Here is a 22,454-nt window from a genome sequence, read left to right on the forward strand (position 1 = left end):
TAAAACTGAGGGAAGAGCTTTGCAGGCATCTGGCTTGCAGCCCTGTGGGGGACAGTGTACCTGCCAAACTAGAAGAGAAAAAAAGGAGGGGCACATTTCTCTGTCCCTGACCACCGTGCACCAGCATTCTATAACAGGCCAATAGAAAGTGGGCACCATTTTGGACATAACTAACAGCTACGCCAGTTCCAATCCACGAATCCAGCAACTAGCCAAACAGAGATGCCTGAGTCTGGCAGGGAGAACTGACAGGGGGTGCTCGTATCTGTGGGAGGCTTATGTGCTAGGACTGTGAAAACACTGTGGCTGCATGGGAGGGTACAGGGTGTGGCTGGGACTTTGGGCTGTCACTGTGGAAGGCTCCACATGCTCAAGGCTCCCTGATTCCCTGGTGAGGGTCACTGCGGCAGAATCTGAGGACTGCACAGATCCTTTATGTGGTTCTTACAGAAGCACAGATGAATACTGTACCCACTGGGGCTAGAGCCCAGGCACTGGTCTCCTTTAAGGAGGGGAGGTGAGCACGAGACTACACCAAGAGAACAGAACAAACCTTCCCTCTGATTAAAAAAAAAAAGAGAGAGAGAGAGATTTACCATGCCCAACCTGGGTGTCACCTTGAGCACTCCATGGCACAGAGCTCCCTGGTACACCAGAACACTCCCTCAGGTAGTCAGTGAGAAAGCAGACCCTCCACTAAGCCACAGAGGCATGGTCCAAAGATAAAAGCCATAACGGGGGAGGGGGGGGCAAAACACAACGAAACATATGCCAAATAATAAACACAACAATTCAAGACACAAGAACAAGGAAGACAACATGATACCCCCCAAAAGAATACAACTCTTCAATACCAGAATGTGAAGATGAAGAGATTGAAGAAATGCCAAAAATGGAATTCAAAAAATTAATCACAGGCCTACTTAAAAGTAATTAGAAGCAAATATACAAACAAATGAAATCCCTACATGACATGAAAGAAAATTTCTCCAATGAAACTGAGATCTTAAAAAGAAGTCACAGGGCTGGCACTGTGCTACAGCCACTGCCTGCAGTGCCACCATCACATATGGGTGCCAGTTTGGATCCCAGCTGCTCTTTTTCCAATCCAGCTCTCTGCTACGGCCTGTGAGAGCAGTGGAAGAAGGTCCAAGTCCTTGGGTCCCTGCACCCATGTGGGAGACCTAGAAGTTCCTGGATCCTGGTTTCAGACTGGCACAGTTCTAGCCACTAAAGACATCTGGAGAGCGAAGCTGAGGAAGACCTCTTTCTCTCTCTCTCTCTTTCTTGTTCTGTAACTCTGCCTTTGAAATAAGTGGATAAATCTTTTTAAAGAGAGAGAGAGAGAGAAAGAGAGAGAGAGAGAGAAACCAAAACGAAATCTTAGAAATGAAGAATTCAATAGAACAAATAAAAACTGCATTTGAAAGCCTTAATAACAGACTCGGTGAAGCAGAAGAAAGAATACCGAGTTAAAAGACAAATTTCTGGAAATTTTACAGTCAGACCAAAAACAAGAAGAAATTAAGAAACTAAAAAAAAAAAAAAAAAAAAAACCACTGTTGGAGATCTATAAAAATACCATCAAACAACCCAACATATGGGTCTTAGGAATTCATGAAGGCATGGAAAGAGAAAGTGTATTAGAAGACTGGTAAAATAATTACAAAAAACTTCCTAATTTGGAGAAAGAAGGGAACATCCAAATACAGGAGGAAGAACCTAGAACTCCTAATAGACATGAACAGAAAAGATTTTCATCAAACACAGTGTAGTCAGACTCTCCACAGTAAAACACAAAGAAAAGATTCTAAAATGGGCATGAGAGAAATGCCAGATTACTTGCAGAGGATCTACAATTAGACTCATAGTTGATTTCTCCTAAGAAACCCATAGAGAATGGCAAGATATAGTCTAAGTCTTAAGAGAAAAAAAACTGTCAAACCAGAATACTGTACCCTACAAAGCTCTCATTTATGAATGAAGGGGAAATAAAGTCCTTCCAAAACAAACAGGTATTGAAGAGTTTGTCACCACCTATCTAGCCTTAAAAAAGATGCTTAAGGATGTGTTACACAGAGAAAAACAGAAACATGGTTATCACTATGAAAAAAGCTGATGGCAGAAAATCTCCCTCTAAAAGTACAAAGTAAATCCAAGGTAAACAATAAGAATATTTATGGGAAAATGGCAGGGCAGAGTCTCGTTACTTATCAATAGTCACCTTGATCGCTTCTCGGCCTTTTGGCTAAGATCAAATGTAATAGTCACCTTGAATGTAAATGGCCTCAACCCTCCAGTTAAAAGACTGGCTGAATGGATTAAAAAACAAAACCGATCTATTTGCCGCCTACAATAAAAACATCTCACTGACAAAGTTGCAAGCAGACTGAAAGTGAAAGGATGGAAAAAGTTATTCTGTGCTAACAGAAACCAAAAAGGAGCTGGTTTAGGCATTTAAATAACAGACAAAATAGACTTTAACACAAAAACTGTAAAAACAGAGAAAGAATGTTACTATGTAATAAAGGAATCAATTCAACAGGAAGATGTGACTATTATAAATGTATATGTAGCTAATTACAGGGACCTGGCTATTTAAAAGAAACGTTATATGTCTAAAGGGAGATTCCAATACAATAGTAATGGAAGATTTCAATACCCCCCATGCAGCAAAGCACAGATCAACCAGACAAAAAATCAGCAAGGAAACAAAGGAGTTAATCGACATATAGACCAAATGGACCTAACAGATAGCTACAGAACTTTCTATCCAACATTCACAAAATACATACTCTTCACATCAGTGCATGGAACTTACTCTAGGAATGACCACATGCTATGCCAGAACCATTATGGAAGACAATTTGGAGATCCCTTGGAAATCTGAGTACAGCCCTACCATATGACCCAGACAACCCACTCCTGGGAATTTATCCAAAGGACTGAAATCAGCATATGAAAGAGTTATCTATACTCCCATGTTTATTACTGCTCAATTCACAATAGCTAAGACATGGAATCAACCCAAATGCCCATCAACTGAAAACTGGATAAAGAAATTATGTGATATGTACACCATGGAATACTACACAGTGGTAAAAATAAATAAATAAATAAATAGAATCCAGTCATTTGCAGCAAAACGGATGAAACTGGAAAACATTATTCTTAGTGGAATAAGCCAGTTCCAAAGGTACAAACACCACATGTCCTTCCTGACCTGTGATAACTAATAGAGCACCTAAAAGGCAATCTGTAGAAGTGAAATTGACACTTTGAGAAGCAATGACTTTAAACAACCCTTGTCTCGACTGTTGAGGAACGGTTTTTTTCTTTTTTTCTCATACTATTCGTTGAACTCTTAACACAGTTAATCATATAAAGTTAATTGAAAATAGATCTTAGTAAAAAATAAAATTGGGAAGAGGAGAGGGAGGAGCAAGAGGGGTAGGAGAGCGGATAGGAAGGTGGGTACAGTGGGAGGAATCACCATGTTCTGAAGTTGTAATTATGAAGTGTGTGAAGTTTGTATTCCTTAAACAAAAGGTTTCTGGGGGATAAAAAAGCAGCTGATGACGGCTCAAGTACTTGGGACCCTGCAACCCACAGAGGAGATCCAGACTGAGTTCCTGGCTCGTGGCTGCAGCCTGACCCAGTTCTGTCTGTGGTGGCCATCTGGGAAGTGAACCAACAGATGCAAGATAGAAGAGCTATGTATTCTTCTTTTGTTCTCTCTTTCTCCTTCCCACCCTCTCCCTCTCTTTCTCTCTGTCACTCTGTCTTTCAAATATATAAATATTTTTAAAAAGTGATTTTTCAGGACTGCTAAAGAGCTGGTAGGAATGAGGATTGTTATCCGGTGTTTCCTTCTATATCTTCATATTCTAGCTGGTATATTTTACAAAATCTCACTCACCTCTGCTGGATGCTGAATTATGTACAAGTTGGTAGAGATCTGGAGAGGATGAACTGGCAGAAAAGGACACAAACACACCTTCTGAGGTCGGCTGAAGAATAAAAGAAAAAAAACATAAATTTTTCAAATACAATGATACATAATGCCACTTCAATAAATCAAAAAGGTTAGCTGTAGGCACATTCTATTCAAAAGAAAAAAGACTAAATTTAATGAGCTATACTTTAGACACAAAAGCTTGGGGAAAGATTCAAGAAAAGCATTTACTGTCTATGTAAATCAAAGTATACTGGGATGGTCTTATCTTAGTTATCTTTAGTGGGAGAATATTCACATGTCACCATGGTCCTCTTAGTGACTTAGGAAGCTACCCTTTCATGCCAAAGAAAGACCAGACCTCATGTCAATTAGAAGCCTAGAAACTCTTCTATATCATCTAAACTTGGGGAAACAATAGGATGATAAAATACTAGAATACAATTACCACCTAGAAAAGAATTATAATCAAACTGAGCCATCAGTCAATACAGAGAGCTTTCCCATAGTGTGCAAAATCCCAAACAGAGCCCAGCAAACTCTCCCTGCCTAGAAACATATCCCTAGAGTATCTACCTTACCCAGTGAAGTTTCCCTTTTGTTACCGCTTACTGTTTTTATTTCCTTTACTTGGTGCTTTACTACTATTTAGGTAGCCTTATACTTGGTAAAAAAAAAAAAAAAAATTCAAACTAAATAAAAGGATCTGTCTCCCACCTTAGTCCTCCAGCCTGGACAATCACTTCCCTAGGGAAAACCAATGACCGGCTTCTTGTGTCCTTCCAAAAACAGCACATGAATAAACACAGCTATTTTGCTATTGTAACTCCTGTATCTGAAATGTGTATTTAAAATATGAAATTCTAGATTCCAAGAAGGCTGGTGCTTTAGACAAGGGGGAAAAGCAGAAGAAAAACAGAGGAAGTGCACTCCCAGGGGAGAGTCGGAGAGACGTTTACAGTGGAAATGCTGCAGAAGGAAGGAGGATGCCGTGGAGCAGCGTGGAAGGTGTGGACTCGCAGCAACAAGTAAAGAAAACACACATGACCCTGGCAGCCAGGAACGGAGGAGACGCCAGTTTTGGAGGACAAGGTGAGAACAGATGGATGTAGCCCATGTCACTGGTGATACTGCCTGGGGGAGAGCCGTGAGCACCAGGATGTCTCTGACTCCAGCCTGGAGCGTTAGTGGGGGGAAGGGTATCCACGTAATTCATTGAAAGAAAAGTATGTTTCTTTGTCCCCACACCCCTACAAGGGCATGCCCAGTAACTGGCAGGGAGAAGGCGCCATGCTGATGACAGTAGAGGCTATGTTGGCTCTTGTATTTTATGTAACCAAGGGATTTTACCAGAGGGAAAAATCCACGTTTCCCAAAATGAGTCTGCCTGGGAGGGTTGGTAGGGGACTGGGTACCCATGTAGGACTGTGAGGTGCAACCATCACAGGATCCAGGGCCCAAAGTGCCAAGATGGAGTACCCAAAGGGAACGACTCTGCTGTCTCTGTGGACAGGACAGGCTAGCGAAGCAGAGAGGATCCTCCGTACCCCGTGACTGTGCGAGCCTGGCATGCTGTGACTGTGGTAACTCTGACTGCACGACAGGCTGCCGGGTGTAGCTGGGTCTCTGGGCAATCACTGTGTCTGGTACCAGAGGATTAGATCCCTGACAGCCTGGGGTGGGTCACTGCAGAGGGATCCATGCTCACACTGAAGACTGCACAGAGCCTTTGAACAGTTCATGCAGAGGCATGGGTGAGGGTTGCACCCACTGTGGGCCAGCCTCTGGCATCGATCATCTCAGCAAACAGGAGGTGGGGGTGTGATCCTGCCAACAGAAGTGATCATGCCCTACCCCTGCTGAACACGCTGAGATCTACCATGCCCGACTTGGTGTCACCCTGGATGCTCACCCCATCCAGGAGCTCCTGGTCACACCAAGCACACACCTCTGGGTATTCACTGAAAGAGCAGACGCTCCACTAAGGCAAAGACACACAGTACAAAGATAAAATCCATAGGAGGAGAAAACCAACAAGCATTTCCACAAATGCCTAAAAATAAAAGCAAAAATTTAAGAAACTAGAACAAAGAAGACAGCTTGACTCCCCCAAAGAAACATAACAGCATTTCAATATTAGAATATGAAGATGAAGCAATTGATGAAATCCTGAAAAGGAATTCAAAAGAATGATCACAGGATTACTCAGAAGCCAAAAAAAAAAAAAAAAAGGAAAATTCATGACTTAGAAAAATCTATAAATATCACAGGAATCATTTTCCCATGAGATTGAAGAAAAATCAAACTGAAATATTAGAAATGAAGAATGCAGGGGCCACCTCTTGCAGTGCCCACATCACATATGATACAGATTCAACTCCCAGGTGCTCCACTTCCAATCCAGCTTGCCTGCTAATGTTCCTGGGAAAACAGTGGAGAATGGCCCAAGTGCTTGGGCTCCAGCACCACGTGGGAGACCTGGAAAAACCTCCTGGCTCCTGGCTTCAGATTGAACTCAGCTCAGGCCATTGCTGCCATTTGGGAGTGAACCAGTGGATGGAAGATCTCTCGCTCTCTAACTTTTCCTTTCAAATAAATAAATAAATCTTAAAAAAAAAAAAAAAAAGAAAAGAGGAATTGAATACGCCAAATAAAAAATAATAGTGGAAAGCCTTAATAACAGACATGGGGAGACAGAAGAAAGAATATTTAAGCTAGAAGACATATCTTTGGAAATATCTTAGACAAAAAAAAAAGGTAGAAATTTAAAAAATTAAAAACAGTGTTTGAGATTTAAGAGATACTATCAAGTGATAGTATCTATCTATCTTCTAATCCATTCTTCATTTCCATGTCTTGCTTGTTCCTAAAGGCATGGAAATGAAGAATGGATTAGAAGTCCTACTGAGTGAAATAATTACAGAAAACCAAGTACATGAGGCACACAGAACTCCTTATAGAAATGATCAGAAAGGGCCGGCGCTGTGGCGCAGCAGGTTAAAGCCCTGGCCTGAAGTACTGGCATCCCATATAAGCACAGGTTCAAGTCCCAGCTGCCCCTCTTCTGATACAGCTCTCTGCTATGGCCTGGGAAAGCAGTAGAAGATGGTCCAAGTCCTTGGGCCCATGCACCTGTGTGGGAGACCCGGAGGAAGCTCCTGACTCATGGCTTCAGATCAGCGCAGCTCCAGCCATTGCAGCCAATTGGAGAGTCGAGCATTGGATGGAGGACCCCCCCCATAACTCCAACTTTCAAATGAATAAATAAAATCTTTAAAAAAAGAAAGAAACTGTAGTATATACATACAGCATGGAATACTACTCAGTTCTAAAAAAAAGAAATTCTGTCTTTTGCAAAAAAGTAGATGCGACTAGAAAACATTATACTTACTTAAATAAGTCAATCCCAAAAAGACAAATATCATTTGATTTCTATGATCTGTGATAACTAATAAGGTAACAAAAAATGTAATGTGTACTAGTGAAATTAACATTTTAAGATCCAATTGATGACTGTTTACAGCCCTTGTCTCTATTGTTGAGGAAAAGTGGTTTTTTTTCCTTAGTATTTCTTGAACTCTTTACTTAGTACAGGGTTAATCTTATGAGTACAAAATAAGCCAAAAGTAATCACTGTAAAAATTCAAAGAATAGGAGAGGAGGGAGGATGGTGGGTGGGAGCATGGGCAGAAAGGACAGTAGGTTGGGAGGTATCACTATGCTCCTAAATCCAGATATACAAAATTTGTTCACCTTAAAAAAAATTAAATAAACTTTGGGACATGCTCAAGCTGACTTGCCCCAAATGGTAGAGTTAGAAACATACCAGGGGACTCCAATTTAATCCCATCAAGGTGGCATGTACCAATGCCATCTCACCAGTCCAAGTGATCAATTTCAGTTCACAATTGATCATAATGAAAGGACTAAGAGTCAAAGGAAGCACATAAACAAGTCTAGTACCTGCTACTACTAACTGATAGAATAAAGGGGAGAGTGATCCAACATGGGAAGCGAGATACTCAGCAGACTCATAGAATGGTGGATGTCCTAAACAGCACTCTGGCCTCAGAATCAGCCCTAAAGGCATTCGGATCTGGCTGAAAAGCCCATAAGAGTATTTCAGGCATGGAAAGCCAAGACACTCTGGCAAAAAGATCTCTGCGAGTGAGATCCCAGTGGAAAGAACAGGTCTTCAAAGAAGGAGGTACCTTTCTCTGAAGGGAGGAGAGAACCTCCACTTTGACTATGACCTTGTCTAAACAAGATAAGAGTTGGAGAACTCAGAGGGCTTCCATAGCCTTGGAAACTCATGACTGGAGCATAGGGAGATTACTGATGCCATGGACAGGAGTGTCAATTGGTAAAGTCAACAACAGGAGTCACTGTGCACTTACTCCTCATGTAGGATCTCTGTCCTTAATGTGCTGTACATTGAGATTTAATGCTATAACGAGTACTCAAACAATATATTTCACTTTGTGTTTCTATGGGGGTGCAAACTGTTGAAATCTTTACTTAATGCATACTAAACTGATCTTCTGTTAAAAAAAAAAAAAAAGAAATTATCAATTCCCAACTAGACTCTCACTGGGATTAAACATGACAATAGGTCTGATCTGATTTCATCATCATTTAAAAAAAATCATCTATTATTTTTCACTTTATGTTTCTGTGTGGGAGCAAACTGTTGAAATCCTTACTTAATGTATACTAAGCTGATCTTTGTATATTAAGGTAATCGAAAATGAATCTTGATGTGAATGGAAGGGGAGAGGGAGTGGGAAAGGGGAGGGTTGTGGGTGGGAGGGACCGTATGGGGGGGAAGCCATTGTAATCCATAGATCGTACTTTGGTAATTTATATTCATTAAATAAAAGTTAAAAAAAATTTAAATAAACTCTAAAAAAAGCCTGAAAATCAAGTCTCATCATCTCAAATGATAGCATCAAGATCAAGTATGAGCCACTATGCATAGTTTATAGAAAATTCCATGCTCCAAAATGCTATACAAATTTATCTTACCCAGTAGTGAAAAAGAGATTCAAAATGCTAGCATAATTACAATGCTTACAAAATTTTTAATACATTAAATGCCTTCACTGTATATTTAAATATTTTCTATTTACAAATAAATAAATAATATGAAACCGTCAGGCAATCAAATTCCAGACATCATGAGAAGGAATGCCTCACAACAACCCACTATTACAGGCAGAATGATGTGTCACTACAACTGTATGCAAGTGAATGTTACAGTAAGGGGGATTCTGCACTGGCATACTTACTATCACAAAACTCGCCACTGTCAACACCTTCCTCAGATTTACTGCTGGACAGTTACAGCCTGGGGGGAACCGATTATGTTCATAAATGACAAATATGGGCAAACTGGTTCAAATACCTGTTACAGCTACTTACTCAGTCTGCAAGACACGGACACACTCACGGTGTGAAGATGCTCTCAGGCAGAGGAGGAAGCATCCTGTGCCACAGGAATCCGCCTCCCCATCCCCCACTGAGCCAGGGTGGGTGATCAACCAAGGAAATCCAAAACACAGGAAGACTCATTCTGATTGTTCTGCCCACACTGATCTTCTCTGGGGAATGTGACAGATTTACAGAGAATGCAAAGAGTCTTTCTGTGGTCACAGAAGTAAACACAAGAGAGCAGCAAATGGTGACTGATAGAACTAACACCGACAAACATGACGGCTGTTATAAAACAGGGTGCATATAACAGCCACTTAGCTGGTAAGAGGCCCACATTCCACATCAGAGCACCTGGGCTTCATTCCTGGCTCTCATTCTTGACTCCAGCTTCCCTCCAGTGCAGACCCTGGGAAGCAGCAGTGCAGGCTCAAAGTAAGGGGGTTCCTCCACCCATACTGAGGCCCAGACTGAGTCCACAGCTCCCAGCTTCAGCCCTGGCCCAGCCCAAGCTGTCGCCAGCATTTGGGAAACAAATGAGCAGGAGGGGGTGTGCATGCTCTCTCTCACTCTCGCTCTGTTTCTCAAATAAATAATAAATTTTTTTAAAAAAAGATGATTTTTCATTCAGTAAAAGGATGAATATATAGAGGAATAAATTCTAAAAACCGCTAAGATTCTGATTTTTAAATTAACTTTGAAGTATAAACTAAAATTGTCCAAAGAATAAACATATTACACAAGAGAAGAACCAAGTAAAAACTAATGTCTCTCTATTATAACCAGGCAATTCAAACAGTTATATGCTAATAGTATTCCAATGTGTATTGTCGGGAGCAGGGGGACTCAACTTTAAAGTTTCGTAATAACTCTACTCACATTTGGCTGAATAAAGAGTCTACAAACACTAGTTTTAATCTCTTACAGATAAGTCCTAACATTCTAACACTCCGCCCTGACACAGTAACATCTTACCTAAAAGGTTGACTTCTAATCTTTAGCAGACGAACCATCCATCATGTCAGCTCTTTACAGTATATATCATTAGTCATTAAAAACATTACATCACATTTATAATCACACTAAGTGTAACTTAAATTCATTTGGATGATTTTTAAGGATTATACAAAACCTCAATATGACTGAACTTCCACAGTGGTATCACAAAACAAACTTACACAAGCTGCCCTTTTTAAACTCTACAGCTGGCGCCGCGGCTCACTAGGCTAATCCTCCGCCTTGCAGCGCCGGCACACCGGGTTCTAGTCCCAGTCGGGGCGCCGGATTTTGTCCCGGTTGCCCCTCTTCCAGGCCAGCTCTCTGCTGTGGCCAGGGAGTGCAGTGGAGGATGGCCCAAGTGCTTGGGCCCTGCACCCCATGGGAGACCAGGATAAGTACCTGGCTCCTGCCATCAGATCAGCGCGGTGCATCGGCCGCAGCGCGCCGCAGTGCGCTAGCCACAGTGGCCATTGGGGGGTGAACCAACGGCAAAGGAAGACCTTTCTCTCTCTCTCTCACTGCCCACTCTGCCTGTCAAAAAATAAATAAATAAAAATAAACTCTCTACAAAGATAATTTATCCTTAATGGACTCAGTGAACTGACTATGTCAAATGAGACTAATTTTTTAAATAATAAAACTAAACTGAAACATTTTTGCATTTTAAGAAAGTTTTTAAAATCTAATTAAGTAAATACAACTCTACAGAAACCAACTTATCTTCATACCAAGAAACCATTAAGGATATTTATAAACTCTGCTACCAAAGCCTATGAAAAGTCAGTTATCTGGAACTGGCTAGATTCTGAGCTCACACCACTAAAATCAATCTACTCACAAAGTGTGCAATGCTTAGAATACGAGGTTAAAGCTCATCATCCAACCTGGACCACAACATTTATGTTCCAGGACTCCCTTCTTGCTTGCAAGTTTCTGTTACTTCCAGGGTGAAGTCACTCTTCAATTGTAGTTGCATACATTTCCTCTATATTCTGCATGTATTTCTGTGTTAACACCTGACCACATCACGTGACAATGTCTGATTTCACACGTGCCTTTCCCTCCTAGACAGTGAGCCCTTCAAGAGCAGGCTTTTCGGTGATGTTTGGATCCCCTGGCCCAGGGCTCTCAAACATCAGCTTCCATCAGAATCGCCTGGAGTACTCAATAAACTAGACTGCTAAGCCCGCCCCGCACCCAGACTGCAGATCAGTAAGCCTGAGAATCTGCATTTCTACAAATTCCAAGGTGGAGCTGATTATGCCACTGGGTGAGGAATGAGGCAGGGAGATGGGAAGACACATCCCTAGAGGAGGCCACCTCAGTGTTTTTGCGAGTGACTTGAATTTCATTCCTATCTAAATCCTGCCCAATTACCATTCCTGCCTGCACCCAGGGAAGGCAAAGACTGGTGCACTTTTGTGAGAAGTAACAATCAAAGAATAAACACCAACAAAGCTGTATACTCCAGTTAGAAGTAGTAATCAAAAAATAATAAACAAAGCCAGAGGCAAAGGGCTAGCCAAACCTTTCCCTCTGCGTGGAAATCCGACCTTCCCTTAACTAACTAGCTCTGTTGCCCTGGCAACCTGATAACTACATTGCTAAGCAACGCTGCATGTGACTGAAATGACCCCTGGCTGGCTGACTGCACATGGACTGAAGAGCTGTACGGATCTGTCAGAGGCACCACACTGTAGACTTCCCTAAACTGGAACCCTAGAAACTCGCTCGAGAGTTGTTACAAAGAGATCTTGGCTCCTGTGGCCACGACACTCAGGTAGGCTCCCACACTTGCCCAGCGTGGAGTACACTGTCTCTCACCAGAACCACACTGCCTAGCTAGATGGCCACAGGATTCCAGCAAAAAGGGGCACGGATGGCTGCTCTACCAGAAGCTACAGCTCCTATCCTGGGTTTGTTTGTTTATTTCTCCAGTATATTGTGTGCGGCTTGTAGTAGTCCAATGCACGCAAATGTCTCCCAATGTCTCACTTGTGTGCTCTGCCTGGTGTCTGCTGGGCTTGAGTCTTTACTACTCCGAGTCCTTGCTCCAACACCCCTTTCTGACAGCCCACCTCTTCTCTCGCCACGGCTCTCCGCCCTGTCTCACTGAGTACCTTCAGAGCATGGTATTGCTGTCAGACATGCTGCTCTCTGAACCTGGGCGCCTTCCCGAGAAGGTGAGCTGCAGGAAGGCAAGACGTCAGCCTGCCTCCCTCACTGCTCCATCTCCGGCACCCAGCACCCAGCACTTCCTCTGACCTCCCCCTGGATGCTTTCTCCTCCCACACAATTGTGCATCCACTCCTTAACTTCCATACACATGCATTCTGATCTCTCCTTCATGTCTTCTCCAGCACTTAAGTAATTAGCTTGTACTATAAATGAAGTTCAGAGTGTCAGGTTTTCCTTTGTTATACTTATGAGCAATTTGAAAAGCAATTGTACGTAAGAGACAAAAATTTTTACTAAACAAAATATTTGCTGAGGGAAAAAAATCAGCTAAGTATTTCATGTGTAAACATTATAACTGTGATTTAATCTAAAACTAATTACTTTGGCTTGTGCTTTCAAATACTCATAAGTCCTTACCTATTTATTTCAAAACATGTTTCTTTTATTAACCTAATTCTTATCACAAACTAATACTTCTAACTAATAAAACTACAGTTCTTCAAAACCGTCTGCAAGTTCAACTGACCAATGTGATTATTTAGCAGTGAGCTGCCTTGTAATTTAATTTGTGCTTCCTGCCTGCCTATCAGTCTCTCGTGCTCTGCTCTTACAGGATGCTCTACGTGCACTGAGATGGTGCCTGGTGCACCACGCTATCACCTGTGAATCCCCTGCTTACCAAATCAGCAGTAAGTGCAGAGTCATTGCACTCATCATTCTAATATCATTTTCCAAATAACATTAACCAAAGTCTCCCTACATCCAAACTCAACTTTTAAAGGTTTAAATATTTCATACCAATAATGTACTAAATACTCAGAAATGCAGCAAACTTTCATTCAAATATTTACGGCACACCCTGCTATGTGCCAGATATTACGCACTTGGGACATTAAAACAAGATTTTTGCTCTCATGGAGGTTATTTGCTCTTACTGTGCCAGAAAGAATGCTGTAAAAGTTCCTTGCTTTTATACTCCACAAGAAGAAAATACTACATAACTACATGTAAAAACAGATTATTTGAAAATAGTAAACATTCATTTTTAAATAAAAGTCAAGCTACTTCTAGAATTTATATATATATAAATTACATTATATATATATATATATATATATATATATATATATCTGTGAAATAAAAGTATCACTTATGGGGCCAGCATTGCAGTAGGTTAAGCCACTGCTTACAACATTGGTATTCCATACTGGAGTAATGGTTCAAGTCCCAAGTAACTTGGCTTCTGATGCAGTCTTCCCATTGATGTGACTGAGAGGGCCGTCGAAGATGGCCCAAGTACTCCGGCCCCTGCTGGTGGGATACCAGGATGTAGTTTCTGGCTCCTAGAATCAGCCTGACCCAGATCTGGCTACTAAAGCCATTTGGGAGTGAATCACAGGATGGACAAGCATTCTGTCTCTCCCTCCCTATCACTCTGTCTTTCAAAAACAAAAGCATTTCCCAAAAATTAATACATAAAGAAGTACAAACTGGTTAACTGGTAAGGGTCTGCAGGATTATGTTACGATAAGTCACTGAAATGTCACTGTATTGCTGTGTGACCTTGGCTATGTGCTAGGTTTTCAATTTCCCTCTTTACAATTCTAATAACAATAAGGCATCAAGAAAGTTCTGGAGGATAACTGCTGAATCACAGATGAACATTAGAAAAAATCGTGAGCAGTAATAGCTATCATATTGAGGTAATTTAGAACGACAAAGCAGGGGCTGAGATTTTTCCCTTCTCTGTATTTATGATGTAAGGTAAATTTATTGTAACTGCTTTTCCACTCATTAGAGTTTATCTCCTTTAAAATCCATACAACCTAATTACTGCTAATTATATTCTTAAAATATAAATGGAACCTTCAAATAGTTTACCTAAGAGAATTTTATAAAATAAGCTTTTTCTCCTTTGCTTGTTAAGGATGTAGGGATAACTACACAGGCGTCCTGACACAGACTGACTGCTTCCTAAGTGAATGCTGTACTGCAAAGGTAACACTGGGAACGCTATCTCCGCCAGCCTGTGAGCTAATCAAATCAGACCTGACGTACTACCATTGATGCTAGAGCCTACAGAAACTTCTTCCAGAAGCTTGATTAAATTTCTGATATCATCCTCCCTGAAAGCTTTTTTCTCATAGCGCTGATTCTAATCAAGATAAGCAAACTTTAAAGATTAGTGAAAAGATTTACACCCTTTTTAAAGCGTTTCTTTTACCCACTAAAGTAAATGTAGAACTAGGAAAACTAGAGCATCTCAAATTTTCTAATATCTAACAAAAATTCTGTAGTCCCAACAGAGTGAAAAATCAAAGAAGGGAAAAATCTCACAGCTTTGCACTGGACTAGTTGAATATATGCACCTCATTACACATAAAAATGGCAACAGCTTTCTAATTTTAAAGCAGGCTTTGGAAAACAAAATACCACAGTGCCCTCTGCTGTCACTTAAAGAAATCAAAAGATCTTAAACTCTAGTTTTTAATTTTCTGAAACCATACATTTAATACAACTTATAAAGAGAAGAAAGCAGTGGACGATGCCTGAAGTGCTTGGACCCCTGCACCCACAGAGAGACCTGAAAGAAGCTCCTGGCTCCTGGCCATCTGGGGAGTGAACCAGCAGATGGAAGATCTCCGTCTCTTTCCATCTCTCTGTAACTCTGCCTTTCAAATAAATAAAAATAAGTCTGAGAGAGATGGGGGAGGGAGAGGGGGAGAGAGAGAAAGAGAGAAATACCTTTATGCTGTTTATATAGTATTACAGCAAACATTCCTCTCCTAAATAGAAAAAAAGAAGGTAACATCACCCATGTCTAGTTGCTCCAGGCATAAATAACAATGATATCTTCTCCAAAACTGTTTTTCGCCTTAGATTCTTTTAACTCACAACTGAGTTCAGGAATGGGAGGAGTACAGACAGATAATCCCATCTGTAGTTGAGTTTCAGAGACCTCTGCCCCAGAAGGCATGCCTACAGAAAGGGAAATTACCAAGTTCCTTTGACCTGTGGATTCACATTTATACAACTGCCAGCCATAAACCTCACCCCAACAATAAAAAAAAAAAAAACTCAGTTAAGGGATAGTAACAGATAAATCTATTTTGATGCAAAAAATTGAAGGTCATGCATACTAACTACATTCAAAATCATGGAAATTTCATATTCAAAAAAAAAAAACCAGTATAGGAATGGATTCGAACTTTTCTGCAACCAAGATAAGCTTACTTTTTAATTCCACATTTCTACGAACTTCTTGAGTATCCTAGCATATCCGTGTTTTTTTTTTTAAGATTTGTTTATTTATTTGAAAGGCAGCGATACAAGAGAGAAGGAGGGAGAGGGAGAGAGGAAGAGAGAGAGAGAGAGAGAGAGAGAGAGAGTCTTCCATCCACTGGTTCACTTCCCCAATGGCCACAACTGCGGGAGCTGGGCCAGGCCGAAGCCAGAGTCAGAGGTTTCTTCCAGGTCTCCCACGTGGGTGCAGGGGCCCAAGCACTTGGGCCATCTTCTACTGCTTTCCCAGGCCATCAGCAAGGACCTAGATCAGAGGTGAAGCCATGAACTGGCTCCCATATGGGACGCCAGCATTACAGGTAGAGTCTACACCACTACGCAGGCCCCTGTATTGTGCTTTGGAAACAAAAACACGACAGTGAGGCTCCAACAAGCTCACACTACTTAGCACAACTTTTTTTTCTCATTTGAGAGGTAGAGAGCAGACGCACAGATCGCCCACTTGCTGATTCACTTCCCGAATGCCTGCATTAGCCAGAGCAGAAGCCGAAGCTGGAAACCAGGAACACAGGTCTCCTCTGTAAGTGGCGGAACTCAATGTCTTGCCCATCACTTCTTCCTCTCCGAGTCTGCACTGCAGGTAGCTGAAGTAAAGGCCAGAGCCAGGAATCAAATGCAGACAGTCTGATAGGGGACATGGGTGCCTTAAACCACTAGGCTGAATGTCTGCTCCTGCTAAGACATGTTTAGTCTATCTCTTCCCTCTTAATGCTTATTTTTGTGTATGTTTTATGATGTACATCATACATGTATTGGTATATAATAAATGTATGTAATTTTAGATATGTATGTATACCTAGCAGAAATCCATCCTTTTTGTTATCAACCATAATATACAATCACAATGATTCCTACGACTGGCCTCCTTCTTCCTAAAGGATCCCTAAGTAAGAACACTATCAGTGACAATTCTTTTAACCACAGAAGCCTTCAGAGAGCGCAGGTGCCTGCGGAACGAAAGCCTTGCATCGAGAGAGAGCCGCGCAGGAGCACAGCAGATTACAAAGTCCCCACAAGAGCTGCAAGGGGAGAGTGACAGCCAACTGACACCAAGATCTCACCACGATCTCACATTCAGTTCTTTTCCTTTTCTAGAAGGATAAAAACATAAAAAATAGCAAGCCACCTCGTTAGCAGTATATTAATCACTCTTCTGCTAAGTCTTGCTTCGTACTTTGATTATCTGTCTTAAATATATTACTTAAACATGGTTTCCCTCACACTAAATTCACTATCAACTCTAAGTGAAACAATTTCTTAGTCATTTTCATATGACCCCAGCTGTGTACCGACATGGTATTGGACAGTGAATAAAGAATGAATGAATGAATCAAGAACATGCACATGATTTATCAGATGAACCTCCAAGGCCATGTGTCACAGATTCCACCTCCATGCATTTCCATCTGCAGAAGCAAGGAGTCCAAAGTCAAAGTAGAGATATTTCACAGAGAATAACAAAGAAGGAGATCATGTTTCTAGGAAGCATTTTCATTTTGTTCTTTTTTTTTTTTTTTTTTTTTTGACAGGCAGAGTGGACAGTGAGAGAGTGAGAGAGACAGAGAGAAAGGTCTTCCTTTACCGTTGGTTCACCCTCCAATGGCCGCCACGGCCAGCACACTGCAGCCGGCGCACCGCACTGATCCGATGGCAGGAGCCAGGTACTTATCCTGGTCTCCCATGGGGTGCAGGCCCAAGGACCTGGGCCATCCTCCACTGCACTCCCGGGCCACAGCAGAGAGCTGGCCTGGAAGAGGGGCAACCGGGACAGAATCTGGCACCCCGACCGGGACTAGAACCCGGTGTGCCGGCGCCGCAAGGCGGAAGATTAGCCTATTGAGCTGCGGCACCGGCCTTGTTCACTCTTTCATCCCTTCCTTTATCTAAAAACTATCTATAGTTAAAATACAGGTTTCTACATAGATGACTTACTGAGTATTCCTAATTTTATATAAACGTACATTTCTCCAGAAGAGTACAAAAGGAACTGAAAATTTAATTTTCCTAACTATGAATGAAAGAAAACATATTAAGGTTTAGGCTAGTGGTGCATTACTACATAAGGGAATACAATACTACTGTGAATAAGATGTTGATTTTGATGCCCACCCCAAAAAGAAGTTGTGATCAATGCAGTATTTACATAGAGCTAATAAGTGACTATTACTGAAAGTCTCAAGAAGACAAAGTCTCCATCATGAGGCAGTTTATTTATGATGACCTGCAGCATTAACAATGTAGAATTATTAACTTGCCCACAACCTCTAAATCTAGAAAAATCACCCTGGAGCCAGCACTGTGGCGCAGCAGGTTAACGCCCTGGCCTGAACCGCCGGCATCCCATATAGGCACCGGTTCAAGACCCGGCTGCTCCACTTCCTATCCAGTTCTCTACTATGGCCTGGGAAAGCAGTAGAAGATGGCCCAAGTCCTTGGGCCCCTGCACCCGCGTGGGAGACTCGGAAGAAGCTCCTGGCTCCTGGCTTCACATCAGCACAGCTCTGGCCATTATGGCCAATTGGAGAGTGAACCAACGGATGGAAGACGCCCCCCCTCCCCACCTCTCCTCTCTGTGTTAACTCTTTCAAATAAAATAAATAAATCTTAAAAAAAAAAAAAAGAAAGAAAAATCACCCTAACAGCAAAGAAATCAGATAACTGCAAAACAGAAAATTTTATAGACACTACTAATGAGAAGATAGGAAAAACAAAAATGAGGAAAACAAGGAGAGAAATTAAGATGAGGAAAAGATAAAGGAGAATTTGAAATTTACAGCACACTACACTAAACACTTTAATTCTCAGAAAATCTCAAAGGAAGTTGTAGTATTGTCATAATTCACAGAGGAAAAAACTGACTTAGCGTGTTAAAGTAACTTCACCAAGGAAAGCAGAGGATGGCCAGCACAGTGTAGTGGCTTAAGCATCCACCTACATTGCCAGCATCCCACATGGGTGCCAGTTCGAGTTCCACTTGCTCCACTTCCAATCCAGCTCCCTGCTATGGTCTGGGAAAGCAGAAGATGGCCCAAGTGCTTGGGCCCTTCACCCATGTGGGAGACCCAGAAGAAGCATCTGGCTCCTGACCTCGGATTGCCCCAGCTTCAGCCATCATGGTCATTTGGGGAGTAAACCAGCTGATAAAAGACCTCTTTTCTAGGCCAGCGCCGCTGCTCAATAGGCTAATCCTCCGCCTAGTAGCGCTAGCACACCGGGTTCTAGTCCTGGTCGGGGCGCCGGATTCTGTCCCGGTTGCCCCTCTTCCAGGCCAGCTCTCTGCTGTGGCCTGGGAGTGCAGTGGAGGATGACCCAAGTCCTTGGGCCCTGCACCCCATGGGAGACCAGGAGAAGCACCTGGCTCCTGCCTTCGGATCAGCGCAGTGCGCCGGCCACAGCACGCCGGCCGCGGCAGCCATTGGAGGGTGAACCAACGGTAAAGGAAGACCTTTCTCTCTCTCTCTCTCTCTCTCTCTCTCACTGTCCACTCTGCCTGTAAAAAAAAAAAAAAAAAAGACCTCTTTTCTGTAACTCTGCATGCCAAGTTAATAAATAAATCTTTGGGAAAAGAGAGAGAAAGAGCAACCAGAGCTGAGGCGAGAATACAGTTCTAATTCAAACACTATGCCTCTAATGCGTCTGAGAAGACAGCAGATGGTGAGTACTTGAGTACATTTGTCTCTGCCACCAACATTGGAGTCCTAGATACAGTTCCAGGCTCCCAACTTTGGCTTTGGTCTAGCCTAGCCGTGGGTGTTGTAGGTATTTGGGGAGTAAAATATCAGAGGGAAGATATCTTTCTCTCCCGCTCTTTCTCCACCTTGCAAATAAATTAAATTTTTATTTAAAAAAGTACAGTTAATCAATATATAATTGATTTCACTTAAGCGTTCACTGTCCAGTGAAGTTTTGATGCATAATTCTAAGTAGTTGTCATAGGCCCCAGAAGGCCTAGCACTAAAATTAAAACATCTGAGGATGAACACACCTTCTGTGACCAGAAGAGGTCAATGTCAAACCATTCACAAAATTTTACAGTATAAAACAGCTAAAAGAAACTAAGGGTATGGAGTTACTGATACCAGAAGAAATATGAGGCGGCCAACCATAGAAAGCTAACAAAATATTAAAGAAAACTGACAGGCAGGAGTCAAACTTGAAAGAGAGCTAGATGGACAAGAAATGGCTTCATGCAAAACATGGTATTTGAGGTAGACCTTGAAAGAGTGTAGGATTTCAGGGCACTGTGGCGTAGCAAGTAAAGCCGCCAGCTGTAGTGCTGCCATCCCATAAGGTGCCAGTTTCAGTCCCAGCTGCTCTACTTCTAATCCAGCTCTCTACTACGGCCTCGGAAAGCAGCAGAGGATGGCTCAACTCCTTAGTCCTTGCACCTGCATGGGAGAACCAGAGGAAGCTCCTGGCTCCTGGCTTCAGATCAGCACAGCTCCAGCCATTGCAGCCATCTGGTGAGTGAACCAGCAGATGAAAGACCTCTCTCTCTCTGCCTCTGCCTCTCTGTAGCTCAGCCTTTGAAACAAATAAATAAGTCTTAAAAAAAAAAAAAAAGTGTACGATCTCAAACAGCAGAGACAAGTGAAAGGCTTGTCTTAGAACAGAACACATGGGGCCAGCAAGTGGTGCAGCAGGTTAGGCTACAGCCTGCGACGCCAGCATGCCACATGGGCAGCAGTTCAAGATCCAGCTGGCCTTACTTGCAATCCAGCTTCCCGCTAAGGCACCTGGGAAAGCAGTAGAAGATGGTCCAAGTGTTTGGGCTCTTACCACCCACATGGGACAGAGTTCCCAGCTCTTGGCTTCTGCCTGGCCCACTCTAGTGGTTGCAGCCACTGGGGAAGTGAACCAGTGGATGAAAGATATCCCTCTCTCTCTCTTTCTCTCTCTCTGTCTCTCTCTCTCTTTTCTCTCCATAACTCTTTCAAGTAAGTAAATCTTTTTAAATAATAATAATAACAACAGAACACAGCCACAGAGCCAAACATAAACTCCATGTGTTTTCAGGGAGCAGCCTGGAACAGCTGGAGACGGGGATCTGCAAAGTAAAGGAACAGGTGAGCCAAATACTGACCGGGAGGACTTCGGGAGCTGTCAAGAGTCTGCACTCCTTTCTTTATCAAAAATACAAGCATGGAAGGTGTCCAGGAAAGGAATCAAATGAGAAAGACCAGATGTTTATAATGCACTTTGTTGAAAGGGAATTGGACGGATGACAAAATAGAGGTTGGAAAACTACTTCAATTAGTATAGGACTAAAATCTCATGGCAGAGCAATGGTGTGAGACAAACCAGGTAAGAACAGTTTAAGTACCACCTCCCCTGTGATGCACCAAGCAGTGGGCCCCCCAACTCTGTGCTCCCAAACCACATTATTCATGTTATATTGCAATTACTGGCTTATGTGTGTTTCTCCACTTAAAATTCTTCGTGGTAACTGCCAAGTTTCATTCATTTTTAATATCTCCAGTACACTGCTTGCTAAAAGGAGACATATAACAAACGTTTCCAGAATAAAACATCTGAGATGTGTTTACTCAGTAGTGAGATGTGACGGCAGAACGAGACTGCTTCCAAATCATGCTTTGTATAAGGCCAGAGTGACAAACGGCACCATTCAGACTAAAAGCCACGCTGTCTGCTTCCTCCGCAAGAAGAGGCATACTGACCTGGTCAAGGCCATCCAGATTCCATGACACAGACTGGGCTACACTTGCTAGAGGCTGAAGTAATCAGTGGTGACAGATCCAATATGAAGAGAGGCCTCCTGTGTTCTACTTGTTCCCTTCAGATGACGAGATGATCCTGGGAACAGCCCTGACAGTGCCCTCACACTTTTTCATTCTGGGCTCAGGGACGATCTCTGAGATCTTTGCTGGTAACATCTGGACATGATAAGAAGGAAATGTCCTCACTTAAGCAATCGAGGCTAGATGGCATGCTCTGAACCAGCTTTCTAGAAAGCTCTGCATGAGAATTACAGGCCCAAGCCACACCAACAACACAGCACCTTGTGTCGGGGTCTGATATTTTATGCTATCCCATCAGCAGGTAATACACTAATTTGTTTCATGGATGTTAGCAGAAGATTAAAGGCAAAGTACTTTATTATTCATGTTACCAATAAGCTGCCCAAATGTCTACATCAGTTCTCCCCTGATCTACAAGCAGCCCAGCAGACTATCAGTGGATTGTGTAACAGGACAGAAACAATGTGCATGGGAAATCACTGCCTATATAGGAAGTAGTTAGCAAGTCTGCTCTCTGCTGGGATAAAGGTATCACTTCTCAAAGTTGCTTAATACAAACACATAATGCTCAAAACAAACACAACCAAGAGAGAGAGTCCAGGAAAGAACAGTCAAGACCTTGAACTCTGAGCACAGAGATATGTACAAGTGTTAGAGACTACAGTGGGTTCAACAGTGTCACCTGCAACACCAGCATCCCATTTGAGCACAAGTTTGAGTCCTGGCTGATCCACTTTCAACCCAGCTTGCTGTTAATGCACCTGGGAAAGCAGTGGAGGATGGTCCAAGTACTTGGGCCCCTACCACCCAAGTGGGAGACCTGGAGGGAG

At 42.4% G+C, this 22,454-nt stretch overlaps 1 protein-coding gene across 3 annotated transcripts in view; it reads right to left on the minus strand.

The window, feature by feature from the left end:
• Window positions 1-22,454, minus strand: part of DTWD2 (DTW motif tRNA-uridine aminocarboxypropyltransferase 2) — a 156,776-nt gene that overhangs the window by 113,641 nt on the left and 20,681 nt on the right. For all 3 annotated transcript variants that reach the window (XM_070076035.2, XM_089334835.1, XM_089334836.1), the window contains exon 2: window positions 3,920-4,010. In XM_070076035.2, the coding sequence (XP_069932136.2) occupies window positions 3,920-4,010 (91 nt within the window). The remainder of the gene's footprint in view (window positions 1-3,919; window positions 4,011-22,454) is intronic.

This window comes from Oryctolagus cuniculus, chromosome 6 (assembly GCF_051225735.1).
Source record: "Oryctolagus cuniculus isolate XC-2025 breed Fujian yellow rabbit chromosome 6, ASM5122573v1, whole genome shotgun sequence".
Classification (NCBI taxonomy): Eukaryota; Metazoa; Chordata; class Mammalia; order Lagomorpha; family Leporidae; genus Oryctolagus; species Oryctolagus cuniculus.